Here is a 19,196-nt window from a genome sequence, read left to right on the forward strand (position 1 = left end):
TTTTTTTTCAGCAAATAATTAGCAAATAAAGAGCACTAAATTTTTGACCTATCGCGATTTTGATTTTCGATGGTGGGGGGTCCAGGTTAATGGGGGTGTATTTTTCGCCTGGTATTAAACGAGATGCATTTGATTTTGTTGTAGCTCTTTGTACTAAATATGATTTTATAGAAAATTTGGTTGAGCATTAAATTATTTCTACTTGTCGATGCATAACATGTGGTGATACAAAAGTTACTATTAATATTAAAGATGTGCCATGGACATTAGCAAAAATAATATTGTAACTTCCGTTCAACAGTCAGATCAAAAAGTTCGACAAAGTACTACTTCTTGGGTTATACGTGGTTTTCAAAATACATACTGACAAAGTTTCATGCTATGCCAATGTTACATTACAATGTTTATTTCATTTAATTATTATTAGAAAACAATTATTTTATTCTGATAAACTAAATGTTTCAAATATATTAGCGCATCAATGTGAAAACGGAATATGTACTTAATTTGAGTACCTACGCAGTACGAAAATATCTAGGGGAGTATTTAAACAACCATATAAAGTTATGAATGCTATATTTCATTATGGTTCATGTATCGAAAACGATCATTTTATAAGTATGTATAGAGAAGGTTCACCTTGGATCGAAGCTGATGATACGCAAGCCACAAAAAAGCAATGGCCTAGAGCTGCTAAAAACATTTCTACATTATTTTTAGAAAATGTTGATAATAAATAATATATTCTAGTAATACGCACACGTGTGAAGAGATATATTATTAATCATATAAGAATATAAGATGTTTAACACTACAAAATGCGTGATATCTTAACAAAATTACCTTTATAAAAAAAGGTAAAAAAAAGGCGCCAAGTGTGCATGTACCTTCCTTAAAAACTGTACTTTACATAAACTAAAAAAAAACCGTTACATAAATAATATAGTTTATGTGATAATATTGTTAATTTTTTATTATAAGTTACCCCTTAGTAGTACGTATGCATGTATTAAAAAAAAAATGAAATTAAATCTTTAAATTACGCCAATTGCAAAACGAATATATAATTTCTTGCAATATGTAACGTATATTATTGTATTTTGTAAATTGCGAAAAAAACATATATTTTATTGCAACATATAACATTTAATTAACGAGACAAAATGATACGTATCTTTATCTTTCTATTCAAGAGTCTTTCATATTTGCAATAAAATACAACATTTAATCTAAAAAAAAATTAAAGACGATGCATCACAAAATGAGAAAATTTTATTAAAATAAAATTTTTTATGTAAAAATACTTGGCGCGCTGCTAGACCTCAAAATATAATAAGATCAAATAATATCGAATAAAAAAAATAATGAAGAGATTTAAGAAAGAAAATTAGGTGGACTAACAATATACTGTGTATGTGTGTGTGTGTGTGTGTGTGTGTGTGTGTGTGCGCGTGGCGCGTGGCGCGTGCGCGTGTGCATGTGTGTGTGTGCGTGTGCGTACAAGCAAATAATTAAAAATACCAAATATGAAAAGTAATGAAGAGATTTAAGAAAGAGAATTAATAAAATACAGCGTATATTCATATGTACAACCAGATTTAGATAGGTATGCGGTTTAGATTTAATATAGAATAAGTATTTATATGGTGTGTGTGTGTGTGTGTGTGTGCGTTATATATTGTAAAAGCGTATAAGACTAGAATAATGATTTCAGATTTGTAAGACATGCGGTTTAAGTTAAATTTAAAAGTAGATTTAAAATTAATTATAATCTTAATTGTGTGTGTGTGTAATTGTGATTGTAATTTTAATGTTAATTAATGTTAATTAAACAGTAAACATTGTTTATTTCTTTTATGTAACATTTGCTTATTGTATTTTAAGGTTTAGCAGCGCACCAAGTATTTTTACGTAAAAAATTTTATTTTACTAAAATTTTCTCATTTTGTGATGCATCGTCTATAATTTTTTTTAGATTAAATGTTGTATTCCATTACAAATATAAAAGACTCTTGAATAGAAAGATAAAAGTACATATCATTTTGTCTCGTTAATTAAATGTTATATGTTGCAATAAAATATATGTTCTTTTCGCAATTTACAAAATACAATAGTATATGTTATATGTTGCAAGAAATTATATATTCTTTTTGCAATTGGCGTAATTTAAAGATTTGATTTCATTTTTTTTATTACATGCATACGTACTACTGAGGGGTAATTTATAATAAAAAATTAACAATATTACCACTTGAACTATATTATTCATGTAACGGGTTTTTTTTAGTTTATGTAAAGTACAGTGTTTATGGAAGGTACATGCACACTTGATGCCTTTTTTTTACCTTTTTTTAAAAAGGTAATTTTGTCATAATATAACAACGAAAAAAATATAAGAACAAATCTATTAATATTTATAAAACAACGAAAAGTTGGACAACCTTCACTTCTAGAAATGTAAAACATTTATAGCTCTTCGAGATTAATTTGACGTTGGTTTTACATTATGATTGTACAGCTAATTATAATCAAAGGTTAAAGGAGGCTTTCGCTGACGCCTCCTTGCTTCGCTTTCCTGCCGGCAATAGAGAAGGTTAACATGACAGCGAACAGAGTCAACATATCGAGAACCGATCTTTCGCAAAAAGACGAGAGCTGCACGTCGTTCATACTCGACGGGGTTAAGTAAATCTCGTCCGTTCTGCGGATGACAGTTGGCCGCTCCCATCGCGCGCGCGAGGAAAGATGACTCCGCGCTGGTCTCGATCGGTACCACACCGCACGCGTAGAAAGTGGAATAAATCGATGAACTCTCAGGTGCCTAAGAACACCGTACACGCCGTGACCTGCCTTCAATCGGCGTAGTCGGCTCGCGGCTAGAGTTACCATATCCGAAACACGAGGAAAAAGTACATATGTACACCTTTTTAAAAAAAGGTGATGACCCGAGAGGAAGAAGGGTATAATGTTTTATGCGTTAAATGTCGATATTTAACCCCTTCGGATTCTTCATATATTGTATAAATGTATATCAAATTTGAAAACATCCATTAAAAACTATTTAATTCTATCTATATTATCTGAAATCTGATGTACAGAACAATATATATGTTGGAAAAATAGTCAAAATTTTGAAAAACGAATTATTTAATATAAATTAGATACTTATATTGCGCATGAATTATAAATAAAAAAAAAATGTTTTAACATGGTTCTAATAAAATCACATTAGAAGGAATTAATAAAATAAAATTTCTAGAACATAACTTTTTTGATAATTAATATAATTTTGACAAATGTAAAATTTTAATTAATAACCAATGACCTTAAAAAGAGTACATGTATTTTTAAAAGAGTACGACTGTTAATTCTACTCGCGGCTGACTATGTCAGCTATTCGCGGCCGTCATCGGGGGTACTTCCTTTTTATTGGCTTTTCTTCTCTTCTATCCTCTCCTTTCTTCCCTGCGCAACGCGAACGATGCGAATGCACTCGTTCACTCGCGCCTCGCCGTACCGTGGCGCGTTTATTATCGCCTTTCACCATTTGACGATCGGTACGTCGCCGTTGCGTGTTTCTAGCACGACGACTTTGTGAGGTATATTCGCGCGCGAATAATGAAATGCTGCCGTGAGAATGCGGGACCAAGCGATTTCCGCTTCTTTCTCTTTCTTTTTTCATCGCGCAAGTGCATACACGTCTTCTATCTGAGATTATTGCGATCGGCTGATTCTCTTCACATCACGTGGATCGATTTCTTAATTTCTTTGATCCATTATGAAAATCGAGCAAACGCTTCGTTCGTTAAATTGGAAAGGCTTTCGCAATTTGTTTAGGAATACAAAGAGGAGCAACGATCTCAAAATCTACAATGCGAATAAGAATCGAGAAGATTAGAAATTGCGTTCTTCGCTTGCTCCACGCACTTTGGCGTACGCACGCATTGCCGGATTCAAGTAGAAAGTCGAGCCCACGTTATTGCGCGCTGCGTGTGATACGTAACCCGAGATTATTGTCTCGTGGCACGACAATCGGAACACGATTAATCGCCGTCTTTGTGAGAGGGGTTATCGACAAAACGTTGGTACAAATCGTACCTGGTGACCCTTGACCCCATAACTTACAACATCGCACCCATTATCGCGTCAGGACGATAAGCCGTGCGCTCCACCGTAATTTATTACGAAAATATTTTCCCCCGTCCAATCGCGAGAGCCGCGAACAATGTCGACCCAATCGTACGAACCTCCTCCCTGTCGCGCCTCGACGGAGAAAACCACATTTTTATTAATTGCATTACTTCCGTTTTATTCTTGCTCATAATATGTGTTTTTCAAATTGCGATACTTGTAGTGTCGTCAATTTGCGGCGCAATTTGATTGTATAACACGCAATGCGAAACAAATTATTAAAATTTACAATTTTACAAGGTAAAACAATTATGATACGAATTTGAACCGATGCGAATAAATCTAATTAAATAAGGAGATTCTTGTATTCTGTCAAAGCGGATCTTAGTGCTTAAATAATCTGTGTGAATTTAATGTACAGGGTGTTGCAGATACATACTAGGCAGTACGACGGGTTGCGTGGCAAACTTTGCATGGGCAGACGCGGTTTTATAGACAATGACAGTGACTTTATAACATAACCTTTATAATATAAATAATAAAACTTTGTAGTATAAACTTTATAATGTATAAAGTCACTGTCATTGTCTATTAAACCACGCTTGGCCATGCAAAGTTTACCGCGCATCCCGTCGTACTGCCTAGTATGTATCTGCAACACTCTGTACACGTTTGATTCTGCAAACCGCGCGCTAAAATTTTTTTCTTGAAACGCAATCATAAGTAGAAATAAAATAACAATATCATTTATTAAATTGACAAGTAATTTAATGATTTTTTGTGCTAATAAGCATTTTTATAAGAATATTAATAATCTGATATTAATAAAAACCTTAAATCTACGAATAATTTATTGCGAAAAATTGCCTCAGCTTTAATAATCTTATAAAGATGCGTATATTAGCATCAAAAAAATTATTAAATTTCTTGTCAATTTAATAAATCATATTACTACTTTGATTCTGCTCATGATTGCGTTTCAAGACCGAAAACAATTGCGGCGCGCGATTTGTAGAATTAGATAAGTATGAATTCAAACAGAGATATCTAAGCACTAAGATTCACTTTGATCAAATATCTTCTCTTACTTAATTAAATGCATATATAAAGATAAAACTATGTTTATATTAAAATTTTGTTCTTTAAAACAATAATGTAATAGAAAATTTAATATAACAATAATTTATTTTTAATAACAATATATTTAATCGTTTTCTATATTAGTATCTTAAAAGCAACTTAAAACCATTTGGTATCACTTCTATTTTTGTTTGAGCAACTTTGCAATCAATTTTTATTCAATGAAAATATGCCCACATATTTTACGTAATATAAGTAAATAGAATAATAAAAAGATTGTGGTTTTTTTTATGGCACACGATTATTAAACGGTACTTTTAAAACGACATGTGTTGTAACGTTAGAAAAAGTCCGTTGTTTGTTGAAACGAATGTGGCATCATGCATATGCATTTGCCACCTGTACGCACGATTGCGAGGCGCATAGCCGTTTTTCCGCGTTATTGAACTAAGCGCACGAATTATTTTAACGCAATTTTATTACGCGAAACCTGCATTCCGGTCTTCTATACCTATATACATATATACCGCACTTCAATGCGACCTACTAAGATAACGAGATGCAACTCTGAGACGTATGTTGAATTTGCTCGGCTTCTCCAAACCCATTAATTAAGATTCAAGCGACGCACCGTGTTGTGTTTATTGATTAATCACCGACGTGGCGCATCCCGCCGTGTTGGACACACTGCTATCCGATACCGATAACACACGATAAGCCTGTATATGAATTAATTGAGATAACGTTACTTATACAGTTCTACTGCGAATATAAGCGCGCGAATGAATAAGTCTTTGAATCACTCGGTATATCAAATTACGTCAACGAGAATATAAAGCGATATGTGTGACTATAAGTCCAAAAGACTTCAACAAAGAGATAAGGATTTCTCAAGTTGCATCAAGTCCTACTTTTAATCGACATTATTTAATAAATCGTTTTTTTGTCATAAACTGTCATAGTCGTGGTAAAGATAATTGAATTTTCTTGTTCGTCTGTCGCAGCAGGTCAACATCCTGGCAGCGAGGACAAGATTCCCAGCGATCCAGCCCTAGTCCCAGCAGACTCCGTCACGCGCAGGAAGCGGCTACATCTCACACAGCCCCCGTTTCTGTAAGTTAAAAGAATAGAATAAAAGAATTGCGCAGTAATTATATAATCGAGAATTATATGTAATCTTATTAGTAATTATTATATAATAATTATTATTACATTTAATTATTTTTTAATTAGTATTAAGTATATAATTATGTTATTAAAGAAATAATTAAAATATAAGAGAAGATGGAAGTAATTACTTAAAAGAATAAGTAATCAAATTATGATAGAGTACGAAGTCGTTTCGATACTCCGAGATCAATATTTTAATCTGGAAGAAAAAAAGAATAATAGACGATCCATTTAAATAATCAAACTTAATTATTAGTATGATGATATAAAGCAGGAAAGGTAGAGCTGCATTTTTATTCAATCGATTTGCGTGTCGCATTTGTGTCTAAAAATACATGATATTTTAAAGTAAAGAATATACCGTAACATCTCTTTTTCTTGGGGTTACTATATTTTTATATATGTATACATATCGCATGACGTAAAACCTGCGTCTCCTGATCCACTCCTCTCAGAAGAGTAATATTTTTTTTTCTTCAATGAATAACAATGGCTTTGCGGCATCTACGTCGGATTGGCTACAGCGATGCATTATTACTGGTGAACGTGATGGTAAATAACTGGTATTGTTTGATAAATTGACTCACCTGTCAGGTATAACATTATTTTCTCTACGTACTTATTTCCCAGTCATGTGTTACAAATCAAAAAATTTGACTGACTATTTTTGGGTCAATACATTTAAGCCAGGATTGGAGTTGATTACAAATTTTTATAATCAAATTAATAAAAAAGAAATAGAATTTTATATTTAATATAACTCGAAATTATTTCCTTTAATATTTTATTCTTCTTGTTCTATGTTCCTGGTTTCTTATCAGAGACATAACAACTTGTTCTGCATTACGCATATAGATATATGAGACCTATATATATTAGAAGAAGCAGCATCCATCATTTCAGAGAGAACACCTATTTATTAATGGAAGATTAATATTTATTCAAATTATGTTTATTGAAATGTAGTTACATTACATTTGTCGACAACAACAACTTTTTTATTCAAACTGTAGCTATACTCGGCAGAGCTAGCTTATTTAAATTGGAGCTGTTTCCATACTTTTCGATAGCAACAATTTACTTGCAAGCTATTTAAAGCTACTTATTTTCGGTTTATTTTAAACAATTTCTGAGAAAAAACAATCAAAAACAATGATCAAAATTAATTCAAATTGAAAAGAATTAAAATTAAATTTATCTTTACTGTTTCCTTGAAACGTGCTACGTCAATTTTAAGTGATTGATCATCACGCTGCATGAGTCACTGGTGATTTTGTTTGTATTTGTTATATATATTTATTAAATATAACATGTATTTCATAATTGTTTAAAAAATTATAAAAAATATTATAAAGAAGAAAACCTGGGTATGTGAAGTTAGCATCCCAACTATAATACTCAAGAGTTCTGATTAGAGTTCCCGTCTCTTTTTGACGAGACAAAGAGTTCTATATAGTTTATAACAAGAGTTCCACTTAATAAGTATTTTTAAACAATTTGTTTAAAAATGGGGTGCTAACTTCTTATCGAAAATCGAGATCCAATAGTTCTGAGCGGCCCAATAGCTTCATTTCGTGAATACCTAGAGTTCCTGATCATAAAAAAATTTTTTGAGAAATAAAAAAAATTAAAAATTTTTGAGAAATCAATTTTTAGATACAATAGTTCAGAATAGAGTTCCTGTTTCCTTTCAACGATACGAAGAGTTCTCTGTACTTTTTAACTCGAGATTCCCTTAATAACAATTTTTAAACAATTTTTAAAAAATGAGGTGCTAACTTTTTATCGAAATTCGAGCTCGAATAGTTCTGAGCAACTTAATAGCTTTATTTTGTGAATATCTAGAGTTTCTAATACATAAAAAACAATTTTGACATACAACAAAATTTATTCTAAAAAAATTAAAAAATTTTGAAAATAACTTTTTTATACAATAGTTCTGTCACATGTTAATTGTCATTCTGTCTATTTCGAAGAGTTCTAAGCGATTAAAATCAACACAGACCCAAAAATAAAAGAGATATGTACTTAAAACAAAATTTGAAAAATTGGTTGCAAAAGCACATACCTCCTTATGTAGCCATCCAATCGCATTTTCACCTAATACTTTTCGTCAGGGCTCGTCGAGAACTGCCCAGAATGCCAGTCAGAACTACTCAGTACTCTCAAAAAATTTTCGACGTCGGACTTAAAAAATTTTCAGTGATAGAGTTCAAATGTTCCAATATCTCGAAAACCGTTGGCCCAATCGCTTTTTCACCTGATACTTTTCGTCAGGACTCGTCGAGAACTGCCCAGAACGGCGATCAGAACTACTCAGTACTCTCAAAAAATTTTCTCAAAAAAAGAGATCTGATCGGCGTTCTGGGCAGTTCTCGACGAGCTCTAACGAAAAGTATCAGGTGAAAAAGCGATTGGGCCAACGGTTTTCGAGATATGCATGGATGGCTATATAAGGAGATATGTGCTTTTGCAATCAATTTTTCAAATTTTGTTTAAGTACATAACTCTTTTATTTTTGGGTCTGTGTTGATTTTAATCGCTTAGAACTCTTCGAAATAGACAGAATGACAATTAACATGTGACAGAACTATTGTATAAAAAAATTATTTTTAAAATTTTTTAATTTTTTTTTTTATAAATTTTGTTGTATGTCAAAGTTGTTTTTTATGTATTAGGAACTCTATTCACAAAATAAAGCTAATAAGTTGCTCAGAACTATTCGAGCTCGAATTTCGATAAAAAGTTAGCACCCCATTTTTTTAAAAATTGTTTAAAAATTGTTATTAAGGGAATCTCGAGTTAAAAAGTACAGAGAACTCTTCGTATCGTTGAAAAGAAACAGGAACTCTATTCAGAACTATTGTATCTAAAAATTAATTTTTCAAAAATTTTTAATTTTTTTTTATTTTTCAAAAATTTTTTTTATGTATCAGGAACTCTAGGTATTCACGAAATGAAGCTATTGGGCCGCTCAGAACTATTGGATCTCGATTTTCGATAAGAAGTCAGCACCCCATTTTTTAAAAATTGTTTAAAAATACTTATTAAGCGGAACTTTTGTTATAAATTATATAGAACTCTCTTTGTCTCGTCAAAAAAAAACGGGAACTCTAATCAGAACTCCTGAGTACTATAGTTGGGGTGCTAACTTCACATACCCAGAAAACCTAATATTTTGCAGGTTATCGTCGTGTCGTGATTCGTTGCTAACGCCAACATTTCGTGAACCTTGTCGTTTACTTCATCAGGATAAAGTATCAGTGCGCTTCTCATCCTGATAAAGTGAACGGCAAGGTTCACGAACTGTTGGTGTTAGCAATGGATTACGATACGGTGATGACCCGCAAATCCTTTAGCACCTTTGAAGAAAATACCCGTGAAAGTCTTAAAAGTATTATCAAAAAAGTCTAATTTCAGGGTTGCCACAGACCTGGAAAACCGAGAAAATCGGGAAAAGTCAAGGAAATTGAAATTGGTTATGGAAACCAGGGAAAAGTCAGGGGAAAATATAAAAAGGTTTGGAATTTCGCGCGCGCGCGAAATTTGCTCACAATTTCTTAGAAACTGCTCCTATTCCAAATAATGGTTATAATTTTTTAAATATTATATCTAACATTTATAGTCAAGTACGTTCAAAACTTGCGCACTTTAAACGATTTTAATAAAATAATTAAAATTTATATTTTATTCAGTATTTTTATTTAATTCCTCTTTTTCGTCATAACTGCATTCTTTTTTTTCAAAACTAATTTATTTTATGCTGTGGTTTGAATTTGTACCCAAAATTGTACTATACTACTAAGCTTTCTTTGCGTTATTTTTAATAATATAAACTATAGCTTTCCTACAATCCTTGAGTCTAAATGTTAAAAGTTACACATTTTATATTACTCATGAAAAATTTTCTATTTTTGTCTGGAAAACCTGGATAAGTCAGAGAATTTTTAAATTCATTTTCTGTAGCAACCCTGACTATATTAGATCGGAACAAAAGTTTGTAAAGCGCTACTTTAAGTAAAATTTCAACTTTAAAAATCTATTTTTTAAATTGCAGTATTATAATTTTTAATGCAGTTATGAGCAATCAAGAAGCAAAATGCTTCTTTTATTTAATCTGCAATAATTCAGTAACAGAGAGAAAGGGGGAGGGGGGTGGGGAGGAGAGGGGAGAGAGAGAGAGAGAGAGAGAGAGAGAATCTTAGGCAAATTTTTTTAAAACAATTTTATAGAGAAAACTTTAAATATTTTAATTGAAAATCGAAAATTTTGGCACGGTTTTTTTTTTTGTTAGACCTACAAAGTGAGAAGAAAATTTTTGTCTTGTTTGTTTTTTATATGTAAAAATGACCAAACATAACAAAGACAGTGATCTTTCGAAAGGAGAGATAAATTTCGTTCGTTTTAAACAAAATTATAGCTATTTGAATTTTGAAATTCATAGCGCAACAAACTTATATTCCAATCTAAAATGTACCATGCATAATATATTATAATTATGTATTCACGTATGATATCAAAATTATTTTGTAATTCGTTTCTTTTTATTGATAAAATAGCAAACGACCTGAACTACAAGTCCAACTTAAGTCACCTTTGATCCATGTAGCATGGAACGTGTTAAAGGATTACAAATGTAGTTTACAAATTTAGATCTTCCACGCAAAGGTGTATTTGGACCAGAATTGTTTTGGCGATTTACTATTATTTACTATTTATTTTTCCGTTTGCTGATTCACTATTTTACTATTACAATTGGATTGATTGATAGCTAACTGAGAGATTACTGATTCGCTGGTATTGACAAAGATTGATTAAGAGCTGAGCCTAATTGTTTTGTCTCTTATATGTATGGAAAAGGCGAGAACTCCCGTGTGAAATTCTTATTATTTCCTACTTTGGAATGTCTTTCTTAAGAAAGAAAAGACTTACTAAAATGAAATACAGTAAAATCCCACATTAATATTATGTTGACAGTCTAGGTCGTTATTTCTATTTAGTAAATTATCATCACTCTAATTACTTTTAAAATAAAAGTACATTATGTTCAAATCCAATTAGTAATTTAGAAATATTTACAACACGTGTATGTATATGAGAAAATTTTGATTCTTAAATACTATTAATCCTTCAGCATCACTTTGTACCTTTTGAAAGGCATAGTCGATATTATGTTTTCTCAAAATTCTTATTCAGATTTGAATATGTAAAAAATAAATAAAATATAGTCTCTAGTTCTTATTATAGTAAAAACTTATTATTAAAGATTTCACAAGTGTATAAGATTTTTTCAAATTTTGATGTAGTCCGGAACCATAAAAAATATTTACTGTTTTCCTCAACTGCCTAGAGTGTTTTTAGAAATTATGATCGAAAATTTCGGAATGGTGTTGGAGGATTAAATGCACATAAAAAAAAAAATTATTTTAAGTTACAAAAAATTTCAATACGATAATAATTTTATCATTTTTTGGTAAAAATTTAAAAAGTATAAATAAATTTACCATTTTCTTAATTTTTAATAAAAATTCATTTTTTTATTTTTCTTAAAAATTAACTATTTGAATATAATTCAACAATTATTTTTGATTAATGTAAAAGACTTTTATGTTTATTTTTACATTGCAGAAGGAAAATTATGCATTCGATTAATAAAAAAGAATTACCCGTATAATTATAATAAATACACAAAGTGAGCGAATTAATGGCTAAACAACAATACAATAAATTGCGAATCAAATTGGCTCTGTTTATCGATGCAAAACCATAAACGTGCTATTATAGAACTCTTGTGTTAATCAATGAGACATTCCAAGGCTTAATTAAACAAACCTCAAGCGACGCCGCTAATCTTCCGGTCTGCACACTCGGTAGACGTGTAGGTCGATGCATGTTCGTTGATTTATTTTACACACACACACACACACACACACACATATACATGCAGACCAACAGAACGCTCATAATTCCTCATAACTAAATAGAGAAATTTTCAATTCTGTCGATAACAACTTCAGTTGACCGACTACACTGAGAAAAAAATGCTGTTAATTTAATTAAAGTCTATATTATGAGCTGTCACTAACATATGTAAGTGATTAGTTCATGTATATTTTTATTGACATAAAAGCATAAATTATTATTTCAATAATAGGGTTTTTATGTCAATAAAAAAATATATGAATTAATTACTTATGTTAGTGACAGCCCGTAATGTAGACTTTAATCGAATCAACAGCATTTTTTTCTCAGTGTATTAATCTTCAACTTGGGCAAGTATAACATGCACATTATGTTTTTCATCAATTCGATTCGTAATTTCTTTATTGCAATGTATGATGACTTGAGGACTGCGGTAAGAACTTAATAGACTTTGAGACTCGATTACGAGATTTGTATAAGAACTCTACCCGCGTTTCTGGAGCTAAGGACTAACATATTGTACCTATATTATTGGCGATTCATTCATCATCGCTGGCTATTTTTCTCCTTATTTTTCTCGCTGTTTTCATAGCGACGTCGACATCCCGTAGGAAATCGTTTAGCCGACATAATATCGACGATGATATTTCATCCGACGAATCGATCTAAATATGTGGTGCAGCAATAAAGTTCAGTGAATGTTCTGTGAAAAGTCATCTTTGGATATTGCCTTAAGTCTTATTGTATGGTTCTGAATGTCTGAAATGTTTGTAAATCAAGTCCCTTTCATCGTCTTTTTTTACTTTAGAAAATAAAACGAAGTCTGCCGGAGCAAGATTGGGGAAATAGAGTGATTCAAAATGGTAATGCAACACTGACTCAAGAATTGCCGTATTACACATTTTGAATCAGAATTTAACTCCATCAGATAGAACACAGAGTTATAATTAAGTCATAATAATATCATGACATCATTTGATATTTAAAAATGAACTTAAAAATAAATATATACAAATAAGGTCATGATATTTTATGATTATTATGACTTCTGTGTTTTACTTATAGAACTGTGTGACAACAAGACTTAAGGCGATATCCAAAGATAACTTTTCACAGAGTTTCCGCAAGTTATCAGAAGTGCATTGTCTCTAAAGAGAGTTCCTTTAAAGGACAAAAAGATCATTTGTATATTAATTAAGAAATACTCCGTTAAAAATAAAATGTTAATTTTAACTTAAAGACGTATAATGGACTTTCTGAAACAAGCAAAAATGTTAAAATTAATATTTCTTATGCAAAAATGTTAATTTTAACATTTTTGCTTGTTTCAGAAAGTCCATTATACGTCTTTAAGTTAAAATTAACATTTTATTTTTAACAGCGTAATTTGTATATTAATTAAGTAGTATTTATTTTCTCATAACATTATCGAACTTTATTACCACACCGTTACGTATTCGCGGCACGCGAACTCCGCGCGACGGCTCGCTGTCGTAGATTTCCGATCCGAGTATAATTATCGACTACACGGAAGCGATCATCGATCGGCGACACGTGAGTAATGGCCCCAATGCCGGTGACGTCTCGACGGTAACTCTACGTAGGGATAGGGACGCACCACGCTGCACGCGACTGTGGTGTACCGCGACCGGCTTGCGACGACCTACATGCATCATCCGCAGCGACGACGGTGTGCTCGTTAACATCCGACGTATCGTGTCGAACTGACGTTATCCACTGCGCGTTTATAACCGGAAGCGGATGTCTCGGGAACGTAAAGTCCCACGTTATACGCGTCACACTCTTGTAGCTGGTGTAGCTGGTAATTTATGCTCCTAATGGACGCTTTCCATTTGATGATACAAGTTGACACAAGCATTATTCTATCTTTCTTGATATTCAGTGAGTAACGAAGATAGAACGACATTTGTGTTGACTTGTATCACCAAATGGAAAACATCCAATAATGATAAAATCGAACGAATATCTCGACTATCTTAAGGGGATTCTAAAGACGTTTCACCGATTCGATAGGACTTACGATTTACGTGTCATTGACATCGTATCATTATCTAGCTAATCTTTTATATTTATAGATATCTAAGCTTAATTCTAAGAATTTAACATTGTTTATTCATGTAACCCCTAGTCCAAACTAAAATCATTTAACATTTTATATATACAAAGTATCAAACTTGTAGGTATATAAAACAAATAATGTTACGAGTCGACGCCAAAATCCGATAATAAAACTGTGATTTTCCAACTTTTTTTCGTTTTTGGTACATAGTGACCAGTTTAGGAACTACCTACATTATTGTTTATACTTTAATTATGGAAAAAAATTTTTTAATCTAATAAAGGCAATATTAGAAAAATACTCATTTGACAAATATCGGTAAAGCATAGATGACTTTAGAATCCCCTTAAACGCTGCATCGTTATTCAAAATGGAAGATTGGAAAAGAGAAGACAGGATAGTTTAAATTGACAGATTCTCTAACAGCGGGTAACCGATGAAGCAAATTATTTTATGAAAATGCCATAGATTGAGATTATATTTGATAGATATTCAAGTTTCTTGGAGCACGAGAGCGTTAAACGAAATTTCCATCGAAATAAAAGCCAAGTGGCACGATTCAAATTTCCATAATTTTCCGTTTGAATCGAGTAGGTACTATTATAGCGGAACGGATTCGAGGGGTGTCGGCGATAGAAGTTCGACCGAGCGGGATTTATCTCGTTGGTATATATGTGTATATCTATATATTCATACATATGTATATACACATACATATATTGTATTAGATTTCTCGCCGCACGGGAATCTTAATTAGTAAAACGTCGTGCGCGGTGTCGAGGCAGCTGCAAAGATATAATCAATCTTTGTGGCTCGACACCGTTTGCACCCCTTCCATTTCCCGTCTAGCGCGGAGGCATGCGTGAAAGGATGGGCAGAAACCGCGAAATCAACGCTTTCGTCGATTACCGCGGATAAGGTGCAGTGATATACATTGGAGGCTGCGGCCGAGTAGATCGATAATTTATAGGACATTGTGAAAGCGATATTTATCATTCGCACAGGTGTTTTAATATGCGAATAATAAAGAGATCATTTCGACTTTCCGATAAAAAAAATACCATTTAATTCATCAGATAAATTTATTATTAAGCACTTCGCATTTTATGATTTATTATTACTCGTATTTTCACGTAATTATTCTTTATAGTCTCTGCATAATAAAGTAGAGTCATAAATAAAATCCAGTTTAATTGCAATTTGCAATTTGTCAATCACGGCAAAAATAAGCGATAAGAGGAAGACGATAGGACGAACTGCCGATTTAAAATAAAACCGATTGCCTGGTAACCCACTTGTAACGAAGCTTAGCAACATAATATTAGACCCGGTAACCTGGCTAAAGTACGTTCAATACTGATACAAAGATACGAATGATCAAGCGCATTCGTGTGTACCCAGTCGAATCGTGGGAAAGATATACATACGTAATGCAACTTTCTCGCGAGGGTTATCAATTGTCATCAATAATATGTTGCTACGTATATCCGCGTACTAAAAATAAATGTGACCCTTTTCGATATATCGATATCGAGATCGATATGTACTAGCAAATGGAATAAAAGAAATTCTTTACTGGCAATGAGAAATAATGTTATTTGGAAATTATTTGGATGAGTATTCGTATAATATCTTATTATTCTACATTCCCAGTCAATTAACAATAACATTACATTAATGTTATAATTTCTTACTTAGCAAAATATAAGTGCAATATTTTCTGTAATACATATATGTATTGTTGAATAGGAAATTATAATACTGAATGTTGCTTTGTTAATGTTATTTATAATACTGTAATGTTACTGTTAGTTTGTGTTTAACGGATTGATTGTGTTAACAATTGTATTTTCAATTTTTAACATTTTGTTTCAGCCTTTGCATGACTACAGAACGAGTGGCCATGCCGGAAGAGAGAGACGACGAACTCCTGGTCTCAGCAAAGCTCAACGGCGGATCAAAGCGTCCAGCACCCCGGCGCTTTTGGATAGAAACCATGACAGGTACGCATCCATTATATATATCTAAATTGCATCAGTATTATAGTAATAAATGAGAAGGCAGTCTATCTTAGCTTTTACCTTTTAGCTTTTGAAAGGTCTTATGACTTATATAATAATGGAAATATATAAACTCTCCAAAACCGAATCTTCACAATCAATCAAATCTACAAAGACAAAATAAAAAGAACCAAACTACAATATTCTATATTTTTATATTTAATTTTTTTTATAATTAATTTTCTTTCCTTGATTACATTTTTTATCCAAGCTATTCCTCTTTCTGTATCAAACTTAAATGATTTACGTTACTTTTTTTTAAAAAAAGTCTGATAATAGCTATCAAATTGAGTGAAATAACACCAATCTGAATACTTAGTAAATATCACCAAACGGTTGATTATATTATTATGTTTGATAATATTTACTAAATAAGGTAAATGTCCCAGACAGTGACCGGACACCAGTGATAGGTAAGATACTCTTAAAATTTATCTAGATACAGATACAGTTACATATATGAACATTTATTAACATGTATATAGGTACAGATATCAGATACTTTGAAAGTATCTTCAGATACATTTCAGATACTCTTAAATTAATTTTATTGTAATAATGGTAATGTGTAAAAAAAATGTATTAGTTATTAAATGAATTATTCATTTATTCATATAGATAACTCATATAGATAATCGTTATTATATAAATAAATAATAATTTATTTATATAGATAATTGAAAAAATTTATAATTATTATAAAACGATTCAGAATAAGAATTATAAGACGATATTATTCATCACAGTTTTACAAATTAAAAATGCTTCACGTCTATTAAGCAGACACAACCACTTCAGCACAATCAAACGCGACCTATACCACATTTTTTTGCTATTTTTTGCTAATTTTTTGCTCTATTCCCGATTATTTTGCTCCAGCCAATTCGCTAAAACTCATGGCTGTGCTAGCTTAAGACTAAAGTTAGCACAGCCACAAAGAAAAAAAGCAGCAAATGAAAAATCAAGTACATATTCTTGAAGGGCTATTTTTTTGCTGTATTCCCGATTATTTTGCTCATTGTTTAAGTCGAAAAATTCAACCAAGAGTGTGACTGTGCTGGCTCGCGTACAAGAGTAAAGTACCTTAAAGCAATTAATTGCTCAGCTCATTTTGATGTCAAAATGTTTCTAGATTTAATTGCTCTAAGAATATAGCAAATCGGAATTTTTTGCTCACTATTTAAGTCGAAAAATTCGACCAAAAGTGTGGCTGTGCTGGCTCGCGTACAAGAGTAAAGTACCTATAGGTACATATAGGTACATGTCCAGTCACTGGGTTCAAACAATTTTTCCTTGCTTAAGGAAGTCTTGAGTTTTCAAATGAATACAAATATTTATATTAAAAATCTTCTAATATATTATAATTTGTGTTATTTATGACAACCTACGCTTAAACGTCCGGCTACTGGGACATTTATCTTATTTAGAAAAGTAAAATTATTGTTGGTCACATTAACCGAACATTTGATTGGCATTATTTCACTCACATTGGATAACTATTATCTGACTCTTTTTTTAGTGTTACGTTGGTATTCACACATTGGCTGCGTTCAGTAGAAAAGCAGCTTTGCAACTGTTGTAAAATTCTTGAAACTACTTTTTCTGTTAAACGCAACCATTAATTATGAAGATATTATCTCATAGAATTTTGCATTTGTTTGTTATTAAATAACATTTAAAATAAAATAATACGCACCAACTTTGATAAAGATATAATAAAAGATCACATTAAAATACAATGATTTTTAAGTTATCAAGAACGTATAATCACTTTAAGTGCTATTTTTTCTTATCTTTTTTTATCTTTATTCTATTTTGAGCATATTCCCTTTTGTCTTTCTCATGTTTTCGATATATATCCCACGGTATTTCTTTCATGATTAAAGAGTGGCGGGAAGAACTCCAAGCAAACAAAAATAATGTCTTATACAATTCTTTTTCTCCGAAAACTTAAACATGAGCACGAATATCTTGTTTCACGGGTGGTATTCTCTTGTCTTGTGGGTGGTATCTTCTTTTCTAAAAACCACAGATATTCTCGAAAAGACGACATGAAGGGTGGTCGCGACGAAGAAGATGGCGATGAAGACTTTTATGTCAAAACACGTTAGAAAAACTTACGGCAGTAAGACAAGCAGTAAGCGAATTGACCAATCATAATAGAGAATGTATGGCAATAACCGTTCTTTATTGTGATTGGCTGATTTACTTACTGCTTATATCTAATTGCCTTACGTTTTTGTATGAACCATAGATTTTACCCCAAAATCATTTTCATGTTGCGATTGTCTCGCCGATACATGATCTCCGTTTACTCCTGGTTTCCCTAAGTGCTATTTCCCGTCTATCCTTTGCACTCATTTTATAATTTCGTTAAAATTGTGACCACAAGCAATGTTGTATGATAAAAATAACTTCCATTTGGGAAGCTGACTATATTACATGAGCTGATATATGAAACACGTGACAACAAAAAATAAAATTTTGTATCCAAGAGTCCAAGCTGCGAATTTATTTCCGTAAAAACTCTAGTAAAAATTAGATATGCGAATCGAGATGAACTTTGTTTGCGAAGAGAAAAATTGAAACCATTCGAAAAAAGGCAAAATAATCAAGAAAGCGTACTTGTGGAATATCGGAAGAATAAATTCTTGAAGGTCTTTCGAGATTATTAGATTAGCATATATATATATATATATATATATATATATATATATATATTAGGTATAAAACTTAATTCCTGCCGTTTTTCG

The 19,196-nt window shown here is 31.8% G+C and overlaps 1 protein-coding gene across 1 annotated transcript in view; it reads left to right on the top strand.

Moving 5' to 3' along the window:
- The window catches only part of RhoGEF3 (Rho guanine nucleotide exchange factor 3), a 179,008-nt gene that overhangs the window by 129,921 nt on the left and 29,891 nt on the right, over positions 1 to 19,196 (top strand). The window contains exons 11-12 of the mRNA XM_018509523.1: positions 6,216 to 6,324; positions 16,259 to 16,386. Of these exons, the coding sequence (XP_018365025.1) occupies positions 6,216 to 6,324; positions 16,259 to 16,386 (237 nt within the window). The remainder of the gene's footprint in view (positions 1 to 6,215; positions 6,325 to 16,258; positions 16,387 to 19,196) is intronic.

This window comes from Trachymyrmex cornetzi, unplaced genomic scaffold (genome assembly GCF_001594075.2).
Source record: "Trachymyrmex cornetzi isolate Tcor2-1 unplaced genomic scaffold, Tcor1.1 scaffold302, whole genome shotgun sequence".
Classification (NCBI taxonomy): domain Eukaryota; kingdom Metazoa; phylum Arthropoda; class Insecta; order Hymenoptera; family Formicidae; genus Trachymyrmex; species Trachymyrmex cornetzi.